The sequence below is a fragment of the Microplitis mediator genome, chromosome 4 (assembly GCF_029852145.1).
Source record: "Microplitis mediator isolate UGA2020A chromosome 4, iyMicMedi2.1, whole genome shotgun sequence".
In the NCBI taxonomy this organism is placed as follows: Eukaryota; Metazoa; Arthropoda; class Insecta; order Hymenoptera; family Braconidae; genus Microplitis; species Microplitis mediator.
This window is the reverse complement of record NC_079972.1, coordinates 14,659,168-14,672,846: the sequence shown is the minus strand read 5'-3', so window position 1 is coordinate 14,672,846 and position 13,679 is coordinate 14,659,168. Positions and strand designations below refer to the sequence as shown.

Below are 13,679 nucleotides of genomic sequence, written 5' to 3'. Positions count from 1 at the left end.
GTTTAGTCCTCACAGAAGTAGTTACGACCAATTTTGCCACTTTGAGGACTAAACTAGAATAACAGAATCTGGATTTGAGCCTCAAAATACTCAAAACATACAGGAATAATTTTTTTGTCACATCAACCGCGAAAGTTGGATTTTCGAACAACATGCAGAGGGCGCAAATTATACGTTTTCTGGCAATCTATAGTTTAGTTAACTTTCCTTCAACTTGTATCGAAACGTAACTTCTCTCTCTCTATCTGTCTCTACATTCCTACACGACTTAAAAATCTTAGCGACAGTCGAATCTTGTAAACGATTTCAACATATACGTACATTTAATCCGTCTCCATTTAATCTCGTGTGACAAGCTTTGTTTTAACTTAAAAAGTTTTCAATTCTTGTGCTTTTAAATTAAATAAACAGTAATTAAACATTTTTGACTTTCTCTCTCAAATTCAACTTCCGCCGTTGATATGACAAAAAATTTTGTTCGATACTTTATGCTCAAAAGTAGGAGCCCTGACAGACTTTAAGGGCAGGCACGCGTTTGAGGCCATGGATACATTCTCATCAAGACCTCGTACTATATCCGGTTTTGATAAGAAAGCGCCCATAGCCGCAAACTCGTGACGTCACTTCAAGCCGTCAGAATCCCTACCGTTCCGCATACGTATCGAAAATAACTATTTCCGCATTTGAACCTCAAAAGTCTCATTCGACGTATTCTGCCCCCCCCCCCCTTTTCTATCTAAAATTTTTCAAAATCCGAAACATAATTTTCCATTCGTTGAAGATTTTGAGGACTTAGTTATAATTTGAAATCGATAAATTATTCGCGTTTAGACCTCATAGTTCTCATTGAGGATTTTGAGTAGTAAAGTAGAGTTACTTTCTGGGCGGCAAATAAAACATCAAAGGAATCGAGGCTTTTGAGAATTGACTATAATTTGTTTTTTGACTCGGGCTATCATGCGAACTTTTTGATTTTACCACGAAAATCAGTAAAACTTTCTTGAAAAATTTTTTTCCGATACCTTTGTACGAAAATACCAGATAGTTGGAGGATATATTTTATATTCGAGGAATTTGATTCATGGATTTTTATTATTCGATAGATTTCGTTTTAAATAAATGACTTCACGGTCAAATAATACGGATTATATTTTAAAACTGTTAGATTGTAGTTTCAGCGGTAGTTTTATATAGAAAATGGTGTGCAGGAAAAAGAGGTGTGCAGTTGGTAGTTTTTTCTGGAGCGAGTCCTCGGAAAGTTTTCCAATCGCTCAGAATGAGGCGCTGGAATCACAAGAGGAAATGAAAGAAACGCAAAGGGGTTATTCTCGTGCATCAGTGCCCTGCTGAAATATATATATATATACAAAGATGGAGTAAAAAGTGGAATAAAAAAAATTAAAAGAATGGAGCACATGCTATAAAACTGCACGGAGTGAGAACTTAATCCTTTGACGACAACCTTTGCTGGAGTTTTTATATTTAAGCTTTTTTTTGGTCTACAATCTCCAAAGAACGTTTGTGAATGATAAATTTCTGTCTTCCGATTACTCAGTTATTTCATGCCATGAAAAATATTACGTGTACTTAAAAGTAATGACAAAAAAAAACGATAAACAGAAAATGACAGAAATATTTATTTTAATTTCACTAATGGAAAAATATTTATTGATAAGGGGTTTGAATGTTTAAAGGCACAGAAGTAAAGGCTATAAAAGGATGATTTTTGAAATACAAATTTAAAACGTTGACAAATTTCACCGTTGAATTTTAGTCTGCAACTGATGCTAAAATTGCGCTTCGAGCTGTCGTCCGCTATGGAAGTGAAAAATCCAACACGTCCGTTGATCTACGTCACTGTTTTATAGAATAAAAGAGAAGCATAAAAAATTGCAGCGTCAGATTTTCCAAGTGACCCTACCGGAAAAATAAAGAAAAAAAATTACACAACCAGAGGGAAAAAGGATTTAATTTAATGTCATAGATAATTTTCGGATCCCAACATTCAGTATCCAGCCGTCATATTTGTTCGACCATTTTAAAGTCCAACCACACACTGACACCCGATATGTTTCGTTTAATTTTCCTGTTTATTTATTTATTTTCACGGCAAACAAACTCAAACAATTTGCACATTCAGTTATAATACTTTTTAATTACGGTAAAAAAAAAATTATGCGCCGAAAAAATTTAATTAAAAAGTAAAAACTTATTTATCAAACAAAAAATATTTATATAACTCACGAAACGTATCTTTACGCCTCGCTTATTAGCAAACCAAAAGTCATTCTTTTAATTATATTTATAAATTTAAAGTATATCAAATTAATAAAATTAGCAAAGTGTTTCAAAAAAGTTTTAAATAATTAGCATTATGTAATGTACTTTTAGCCGATTAGATGAGACAGCAGAGAACCTGGTCTGTGTCTTTGGGTAGTGGAAAAGTTGTTAATGAAATGATCGATGAGCCTGACAAGGCTCCGCATAATCAAGCTGGTGCTTGGTAAAACTCTGTCGAGTTAGAGAGGACAAAGTTAAAAGCACCAGAGAATATCTAATACCAATAAAATACAGATAAGAGCTTACACACAGCATTGGCATTATGTACTCTCTCTATCCACTTCTCTTCGCTTAAACTATAATTTATTCGTCATGATGAAGAATCAGCAGTAAACTTTTCCTATGAGAATTTGTTACAAACATTTGACTAGAAGATCCATCAAGACTTGTCGTTACACTTGATGAACTTTGTAGTTTATACTCGGAATTATATATTAAGCTAATCTAATATATTAACGATCACTCTACCTTTAGTTTTTCTCCTTAGCAAATAATATTACATTGCATAGCGAGTGCGCTAAGTGAGTCTTTATACGGGACGTACAATGTTTTTAACATGAGTCGTAGGTACACACGCACTAGCGCTAGTGAGTGCTTAGTGTGCACTAGAGATGAGTGCTAAGAACATTCTGTTTGACGGATAATGACAGCTCATGTGCTATATACTATACTTTATTCAACAAATGCCTGATTGACGAACACAGGACGCCATTGGTTTTTTGACAAATTTTTTTTTTTTTATTTATTAAATTTTTATGCCAAGGCACAGGTCAAATGACAAATTGAAATCATACAGATGATCTTACAGCACACTCAGAAAATTAAGTAATTGTGTTATTATGTTAAATTTTTAACTCCAATCATCTAGAATGATTGGAACGTTTTTCAATCCAAAAAGAGTTGGTGTTATAATTTTTGTTAATAGAATTAATAATTGTTGGATGATAACTTCTGCAATAAATTTCGTAACAGTTACTATCAGGATGGTAACAATTATAATTTCTGATGGTAACTGTTACCATCTGAATTATAAATATAACTATTTAGAATAATAATGATAATTAACTCTAGTTAACAAACAGGATTGTAACAATTATTATAAATATGGTGAATATTACAATCTAGATGATTTATACAATTATCTAGATAATATTCACTACTATCGAATTGATGGTCAAAAATTTTACCATAACTAGATAGTAATTTCTATTATTTAATTTTCTGAGTGCAGTAGAAAAAATTTGAAATGATCAAATAACAATAATACTATAAATTTGAATCAGTAATACAGACAAAAATACAATAAATAATGAGAGATTCAAAGTTCAACGATACACCGTTACAAATTTCGGTAATTAAAATCTAGATTTAGTAGATAATCATAACTTGTTCTTAAAGATCTCAATACTGCCTGATTGAATCAGATCTAAGGGTAACTCTTGCCAAAGACGGATAATTGACACAAAAAATGATTGCTCATATCCCGAGTCGAAATATTAGACGTAAATTGAACGTTCTCAACGTTTTAAACGTAAATTGAACGTTTTGAACGTAAATTGAATGTTTTGGACATTAAAAACTCAATTTGACAGCTTTTACTTATTCAAAACGTAGATTGTAGTATCATAAATCGAAAACGTAACTAAAACCTATTTAGACTTACAATAAGAAAACATAAACATTCCAAAAAACTAAAATCATAACTCAATTTACTTTCAAAACGTTAAAAATGTTCAATTCACGTTTAAAACGTTAAGAATGTTTAATTTACGTTTAAAACGTTAAGAACGTTCAATTTACGTTTAAAAGGTTAAGAACGTTCAACTTACGTCTAATATTTTGACTCGGGATAGCCCAGTAGAAAAGTATAGCATTTTAACCGAATCGGCCATTTAGAATTTGGTTGCAGATATGATAAGGCGCGATAATAGGGCACGCGTTAAATAAATATATTTTTGGTGTTGAAGTTTTTATTGACAGAGTAAATAGTTGATGATAATTTATTATTACTTTACTTTACTTATTGTTATATAGTTCTGATAAGGCTTTTATGAGGGATGTGTAAATGTATTTTGTGTAATATTTACATTGAGGATAACAATATCCCTATTATCTACAAAGTAGTTCAATTTAACGGAAATAAGATATATACGATGATAGTTAAAGAGATAGGAGTAAAATGAGGGTGTACATAGGATAGAATAGGAGAGTAAGAAATACAAAAGCGATACCATAAAGTGGTTTTCTCTCATACCATAACAAAAGTTTGTCGTTTAACTACTGGTCTACTTTGTCTCTATATAGATCCTTTTGTATGCATAGAGCAAAACATTGTCCATAATCTCCCTTCTCGACTGATATTAATTAATATCATATTGTTAATTTTATCCACGTATAGAGAATATTTATCTCTGTTTGCTCGGATTAAACTTGTTTATATACACTGAGAGAAAAATCCAGTAAATCCAACTATAAAATGACAGTTAAATAGCGCTTTAACTATTTTTTCGGAGTTACTACAACACCAATAGATAGTTATTATAAATATCTCTAAGTAGTTATGTTAAATATTTTTTAGTTCAATTAACTATATAAATAGTTAATGTAACTGATTTTTAAACTTGTATTCAATTAATAATTTTTAATTTTTTAAACTGAACTTAGGTAGTTAATTCATCTATAACTCTTTCATTAAAGCAAACAAAAATATTAAGTATCATTACGATGTTTTTTTAGTTAATTCAATGAATATTTTTTAGTTAAATCCATTAAATAAATAATGTTTTTTTCGCACAAATATACCATTCACATGGTTTTAATTATTAAGTAGAGACTCTATAGAGTTTTGATTAGAATTAATTTTTTTTTGAAAGTTCAAGTTAAATTTTAAAGATAAATTATTTATTGAACCATTAATAATAAATATTAATGTCATGATGTAATATAGGATAAACTATAATACAATCCAAAAATGTAAGTATCACTTTGTCAAATGACATAGTTGTACTGATGCCGAAATTGTTTTTAACTTTGGAATTTAACAGTTCTGAGATATATATCTTGCCAGGGACACTACACAGCGGCTGGGCGCGATCTCGTGGCGAGCATCGAACTACTCCCGCTACTGCTGTCTGGTACCGGTGACTTTCCTCTCCTCCATACATATGTTTTCTCTCAAGAAATTTTTCTCTTGGTTTAAGCAATTTTATTTAGATATTAACTCGTGTTTTGAACATTTTAATTTTTTTATGATTATTTGCCTTAAACGCAAAATTTAAATATAAATTACACATATACACGCTTGACAGAGGAAAAATTTCTAATTCACACCGCTTAAATTTAATACAATACTTAGTGTAATTTTCACACCACAATTTTTACACAGACATTTACACTACACCGAGTCCAATAATATTTTACAGTGTAGACAAACTAAAATTTGAAAGACGCATTTAGGTTTTGATAACGTACAAATGAAGAACCTTATTAGCTAAAGGAAAAAATTTTGTCAGCTATTAATATTGATCCTAAATGGTTTTTAAAATTATCCGATATTTTTGCGAATTATAACTACATCGAAAAAAGTTAACTCGAATCAAGTAAAAATGTTCTTGATTCAAGAAAAATCTTCTTGCACCAAGTAAATAATTATCTTACAATTTTTATCTTGAATCAAAATTTTTTTTCTCAAGTCAACATATTTTTATACTTAAATCGAAAATTTTTGTACGACAGTTCAGTTTAAGTATTCCAATTTATCTTAAATAATTGATATAAATATGTATTTCTATTTTCAAAATATTTTTAACAACTAAAGTTTTCTAAAAAAATTAAGATAACAAATTTTTTGGAAAAAAAAATTCTTTGAAAAATAATTTTTTTAGAAAAAAATAATCTTGCAAAAAAAATATGTTTAAGAAAAAGTTTTTGATAAAAACTTTTTGGCGATTTAAAAACATTTATTTACTCAATCATTAAGTTTTGAAAAAAAATTAAAAATCCATTTCCTGCCTACATTTGACTCAATTACAGTAACTTGAAAATTTTAGTTCCATTAACTAGATTTATATTTATAACAACTATTTTATTTTAACTTTAAATCAGCAGTTATAATAAAAACAATTTTTATTTACATACACTAAAAAAATTAAGTTATAGTTAATTTTAAAATTCATATACTATCAACTAAATTTTTTTAGTTAAAACAACAATTTTCGGAGACTGAAAAATTTTAGTTGCTTTAATTAATTTTTTTTTAGTTTGAGCAACTACTGAATAGTTAGCCTTACTAACGCATTAGTACCAGTAACTAATTTTAAATAGTTGAAGTCTTTTTAGTTGAAATGACTATCGACTTTTCTCTCAGTGTATACGAGTATTTATTACTATATCTCTATGTTTATGAATGTTATATGTTATATGCTTATATTTATATATAAATACATATGGGCAATATTAATAATTGTCGTAATTAATTCTGTGCACAGGAAGCAGTGAAGAAGATGGCGGTAGGGTGAATTGAACAAAATTTAACTCTTGGAGATGCGGCTGCTGCACAAAACGACTGTTGTTGTCATCGCCATCCTCGGCGGATTTTCGCTGATGGTATCATCAGGTAATTTTCGGAAAATTTTATTTTCTTTTAATTAAACAGTAAAAGTACGTTCTTATTTAAATATTAGAAATTCAATTTTCTTATATAATCTTGTACGTGGAGAGAAAATTATGAAAGCGGTATCTATGTGGTGAAAAAAATCATAACTTTATGGTCATAGGATTGGTTACTTGGGATTATGGGATTTACTCTCATAACTAGGAAAATTTTCCTTTTTTTTTGGAAACAGTTTTATGCAATATTGCTATGATATAAAAATATCTTATTATAAAATCAATTTACATTTATTATAAAAATTAATAAAGTTTTTACTCGAGAGGAATTCTCATAAAAATATCAAATTAATGATAACTTTTTTCAATGTAATAAACTAGGGTAGTAAAATTTTTTTTCGCGCCAATTTTATGGGAGTTTTAATGAAAAAACTAATTGTTGTAAAATTTAACACCCGCTTGTTTCAATTTTTCTTCGAGTTGAAATTTCATAGTCTTGTAAAAATTTAGAAATGAATTAATGGAGTATAGATAAATCTCAGTAGTGTAACTCGATCGTGGATTTCAGTATAATAGTATAGATTGAAATTTTTCAGCACGAAAACTGATGTGAAAAATTCAATTAACCGATCTTTAAAATTCTTTTAAAAGTCTACTTGTTATTCGGCTCACTCTCACTTTATCTGCAATCCTCAATTTAGAATAATCCGTTTCTTTGAAAATATATCTGTCGAAAATCCTAGTTTTAGTTTTTTTTTTTACTTCCTACTATGGAAATTGAAAATTTAAAAAAAATATAGTCATTGATTTAAATCCAGTTTACAGAATTCAAATTTCTATTAGATATCGACAATTTTTTGTTATTTTCCAAATTATTTCCGGTTCTGCGGGTACCTATTTTATAAAATTTGAATGACGGCCTAATTAGTCAACAATTTTGTTACAAATTTTGATATTACATGCAAATATATTTATTAGAAAAAATACTAACAAGAAAAGTTAAGAAAGTATTCAAAAATAAAATCACACAATTGCAAAGATATTCTTAAAAATTGAAAACTTCAATAAAAGGATACCTTTAAAGAAAATGTTTGTCATGAATTGAAAGAAGATTATTGACCTGAGTCAGCAGTTGATCAATTTCAATGCATATAGATACAAATAGCCCGGATCTAAGTGTGACAGAATTGGTTCTGGGCACAGATCCCCTTAAGCGTGTTGGGACAGCGCAAGCAATATCGTATATAGCCTGTGGTAAACAAATTCACATCGAGACTCTTCTTTGACCACATGCAATCTCGTTTCGCTTCTCACGTATCACAATTTACTCTTGACTGTATATATTTTTTTTTTCTAAATAAAAAATCACCGCACCGGAAACTAATTATATACAAACGAAGAGAGTATGCGCTACTACCACATGTTATTTTATATATTATACATACAGAATTAATGGAAAATATTATTGGTCAAAAGCTCCCTTTGACAGTAGTTATCTCGCTCCATCATTTATACAAAAACAATTGGAAATTCGTTTTGTATGCTACAATAAATAAATACACATCATTTGTTTAATTTTAATACCAATTTATTTAAATGGACGTTAAATCACGTTCACTTTGAAAATAGGTCAAGGGGTCTTTTATTTAAATTCAAATACATTTTATCATATTACATTCAATCAAATATATCCATACAGCAATAAATATAAAGCCAATTTTTCGGAGTAATCAAATTTAACAAGCTTTCAAAAATATTTTTTGATAATTCAATATTCGAGGTCTGTTGGAAACGGTAGTACAATTATTGAATTGAATTTGTTGTCGACACTAAACGATTGCGCTAAAATAGATTGTAGAATTAAAGAATAAAACAAGGCTTTAAAAAAGGATTATGTGATTGAACTGTCAGCAGCAGAGTTCAAGTTGGTTCACGTCTCAACTGAAAATGTAACTTACATTTTTTCTTTCTCTCTTAATATATATATAATTTCTCAAATATATATTTGAAAACGTGCTTAGCGAACAAAACAAGTCCAAAAAAAAAAATATCTACATTAATCATTGTCCACATAGCACTTGGAATCCACGATTTTTCATCAGAATGAACCAATTCTTTCTTCATCGTTCGACTCAATCGAAGCGCGAGATTTCCTTTCCCAATGGGTGTATACAAAAACCGTAGCCTCAGTAAATCGATATGGGAAAGACGTTGAGCGTTTTTCCGATTGCTGTTACAGAAACCGAGGACAGGAAATATCCAATCGTTGAGGACGTCAATCATCGAAATGAGGACAACATCAGCAACAACAGCAATAGAAGTAGCTCTGCTGGATTTCCCTGTGACCAGTGCGTTGGAAAACTTGAAATTGAGGTCGCCGCACATCAGACTAAAGTAACCGAGAACGTGATAATAAAAATGGATGCTGCTGAATTGAAGATGTTTTCCAATCCCAAATGGACAAACATCACTACCGCCATTCTCCCAATGAGAACAACAACATCAACAACAGCTGACATGCCATCTGAAAAATTACTGTCTGAAGTAACTTCTAGAAAACAAAATGATTTTTTATTTATAAATCCAAAGCCATGGAGTTGGATAATTCCTTCGGAAGTAGAGCAAGACAACAGAGTTAAACGGAATGATAGAAACTTTAAACAAGAGTTTCCGAGGGCGGAAAACCTTACTCAGACAATACCGGACACTAAACCCCAAGTTGATGAGTCGGTAGAAATTGCATCAGACACATTGATTCCTCCAGCATTTCGGGCTACTGAAACGATCCAACCTGATGGCAACGATGAGATCTCGGATCCAAATAAAAAACAGCCTAAATCCCAGAACCAATTAGTTGATTTAGATGAACCGAGTTCGAGAAAACCGAAACCCATGTTCACGGCATCAGTCCAAGTGCAAAGTGCCAAACAGATATTTCCCAGCACTTTAGACACTCGAAACTCAACGGTCGTTTCAAGCCACTCAGAAATCGAGCAGTTGGCAGAGGCCACCCTTGAAACGCCATTGATCGTTGAACCCCAAGTATTGGGCGCAAGTATGTGGCTTTCCAAGAACGCTTCTCATCAACAAGAAGATGATAAACCACCTTACTTGAAGAAAGATCATTCCAAGCCCTCCATCAATTTAGTTGATGGCAAACCCAGCAAAGTATTCTATGAAATAAAGCCCTCGTTGAACACTGCGATGGATGATGACGACATCGCCAGAACCCGTGCGCCAGTTATCACATCAACGAAACGTAGTTTCCTGTCCGGGTTCAAAATTCCAAGCATTCCCAGCTCTTTCGGCAAATACGGACCATACTTTCTGGACGACGTCGACGGACGCAACATCACGGAACGTATTGGCAGCACCGTTCTACTGGACTGCCGCATTGGTCTTCTGGGTGATAAAAAGGTAAACTATTTTCCTTTTAGTTAAACAAATACTTCACCTCTTTAAATATCTCGGTACTTATCAGATTGTATTTCTCGAGCAATTTTATTTTTTACTATTTTCTTAACGGCTTTTCTACAAGCACAAGCACTAGTTGATATTTTCGTTAAAATTCTACGTAGTGTGACAGTACCTGATATATTGAGCAGCCTCGGGTTTTTGTTTTCTCTGATGTAAACATTTACATAAAGATATTATCTTCTTGTTACTTTATCTATACATTTTATTTTTATATGCTTCAAGCTTTTTGTGCTTTTTACTCCATATATCTATACATACATATTAATATTTATAGTTTTATCTATGCATATATATATTTTTTTTTGTATCCAAGGCTTTGCAACTTTCTGAGCCAATCTAAATCCTACTCTTTTTTATCATTTACAAACATACACTAATACTGAATGCAGTCGTATGGTTGCAGCAGTAGAAGTAGAGTAGAAGCAGGAGTAAGACGCTTTAAATTCTCGCGAGATTCGTATTTCGTAGAATACCAAATGCGAAACTGATAGAAGAAGGATGTGAGAGTCGAGACCAGGAAATGAAAACAAGTATTTTCCGGGCTTGAGTCTCTACGAAAGACGCGATCCATACATTTATATACACATATATATCTACACAATATAGATATCTTGCTCTCTAACACTGTCCTATTGTAACTCTTTATATATTTCGTACCTCACTCGCACTCTCTATCTTCGCGACTGCATTTGCATGAAAACGTGCATGCACAACTTCACGTATGGATAAATGGACTTTTCATACAATATAAATTTTATTATTTTTTTATCATTGGCGTGTTACCCATAAATGAAAGTTTTTATTTTTGACCCGGCAAATATCGTGTATCGTTAAAGTGATGATTGGTGCGTCGTTATGCGTTCGTCGAAACGTCTTTGAAAATTTCACGTAAATACTCTATTGCTCGGCAACAAATCGTCAAACAGCTTTTCATTCCCAATTTACGGATCAATAGAATGAAAAGTAAAGCGTTTTCGACCGGTTTCCAGTTACAATCCGGTATTAAAAGATACTCAAAATAAAATAAAAAATAAATAAATAAAAACGTACGACTGGTATCAAGTTTCAGGCTGTACATTGCAACTTGCAACATTCAGTAACGTGCTCATACATCCTTAATACCCGCGTTTCGCCATGAGAATTCCATGATTCCTCATCTCTATAAATCCGGTATCGTGTTCGAGTTTACGAGGCCTCGTACATATATATGGATCCATGTATATGTTATGTATGTTCATCGTATATATATATATAGACAAATATACCCACTCAATTCAGCAATCTCGACTCGGTAGTAAATAGTTTGTGTGTATAACTATATTTATTTATATAAATAAAGCAACGGGATTTTTAGCTCGTTTGTTTTTATTGGCGCGTGTACTCGCCCCATAAATATTGCTCGACGAACGACCGTGCGAATCACCGGCTATACGATTTCCACACTTAATGGATGAACCTACGGATTTCTTATTTATATTTACTTTCCTTCATTTTTTTTATCGTTTTATGTCAGACAAATATCACTCGCTTAAACTTTTTTATTTTCGTAACCCGCTAAACAATTTTTGGAAAATTAAATAAATCGGAAACTTACAGTTGCTTATGATTGCTTGACATAATGGACAGTCCTACGGGCTTATCAAATGCATCACTTGGCAAAATAGTAACTTCACTGCGCTAAATCTATTATTATGCACTGTAAAAAATTTCGGTGTAAAAATGAACCCGGTGAACTTTACACGACCGTGTAGTGTGAAATAACGGTATGAAATTCTCTCGGTGTAAATTTTCCATCCGTGTAATTTTAACAAGGTGTAATCTACTTTTTGTACACCATTCCGTGTTACTCGTAATTTTGATTAATGAGCAACAATCGATCATTGAATATTTTTAACTACTTAATTAATAATTACATTAATTTTATTTAGATATTAAATAGTATTTTGAACAGTTAAATATTTTTATGATTCATTTTCTTGACGCAAAGTTATCTATTATTATTATTATTACGAATTATATATTTACACGTTTGGCGGTGTAAAAATTTTAAATTCATACCGCCTACACGGAAAGAACATTATGGCAGCGGTTCCCATAATTTTGTGAAATTTTTTCCTATAGCATCATAGGAATTACGACCATAAATTATGGGAGCGGTTCCTACAATTATAGGAATGATTCCCATAATTATAGGAATAGTTCCTATAATTATGGGAATGATACCCATAACACTATAGGAATGGTTCCTATAATTATAGGAATGGTTCCTATAATTATAGGAATGGTTCCTATAATTTATAGGAATACTTTCTATAATATTATGGGAATCATTCCTATAATTTATTGGAATGGTTCCTATAATTTATAGGAACCATTCCCATAAATTATAGGAACCATTCCCATAATATTATGGGAATGGTTCCTATAATAGTATGGGAACTATTCCCATAATATTATGGGAATGATTCCCATAATGCAATTGGAATGGTTCGTATACCATTATAGGAATCATTCCCATAATATTATGGGAATAGTTCCCATACTATTATAGGAACCATTCCTATAATATTATGGGAATGGTTCCCATATTATAATGAAAAAATTAATTTAAAGAAGTGTGGTAATCACTTCTACAATACACAGAAATATTATTAAACATAAAAACAAAAATTCAAACATTGAAAAAAAAAATCGTATTTGGCAAAAAAACATTAAAATTTTTAATAAGAATTTTTTGTCCGCACAAAACATTCAAGAAAATTTAAATTTTGGGAAATTTCTACACTATTGTGCAAAAAAAAAATTTTATGATATTATAGGGATGGTTCCCATAACATTATGGGAACTATTCCCATAATGCATAGGAAAACTTCCCATAATTTTCTTTCCGTGTAAATTTAACACCGAATTTCGTGTAATTTTCACACCAAAATTTTTACACCGAGACATTTACACTACACCGGGTCCAAAAAATTTTTTACAGTGTGTATATGTTTAAGGAAAAATTATCTTTTTTATTTTGTTAGTATTTTTTTACTATATAATATTGCAACGTTAAAAATAATGTTTAGTTTTATTCGGAGGCTCATCCTCTGCCCGCAAATATATTTTTTGTTTTTATATTTTTATGTAAAAATGACCCTGTAATTGGCTATGGCTGTGGAGTTTATAGTCAAATAAATAAATCATGAGAAAATAAATTACATTATTTCATATATTTTACATTAACTGTGGAAGCTCCATAATAATTAGCA

The 13,679-nt window shown here is 31.0% G+C and overlaps 1 protein-coding gene across 6 annotated transcripts in view; it reads left to right on the top strand.

Moving 5' to 3' along the window:
- The window catches only part of LOC130666864 (uncharacterized), a 163,852-nt gene that overhangs the window by 96,860 nt on the left and 53,313 nt on the right, over positions 1 to 13,679 (top strand). For 5 of the 6 annotated variants that reach the window (XM_057468182.1, XM_057468184.1, XM_057468179.1 and 2 more), the window contains exons 3-4: positions 6,828 to 6,955; positions 9,188 to 10,365. In XM_057468182.1, the coding sequence (XP_057324165.1) occupies positions 6,883 to 6,955; positions 9,188 to 10,365 (1,251 nt within the window). In that variant the 5' untranslated portion in view covers positions 6,828 to 6,882. Of the gene's footprint in view, positions 1 to 6,827; positions 6,956 to 9,156; positions 10,366 to 13,679 lie in introns of those variants that run through there. The other variant, XM_057468183.1, reaches the window with a different exon arrangement.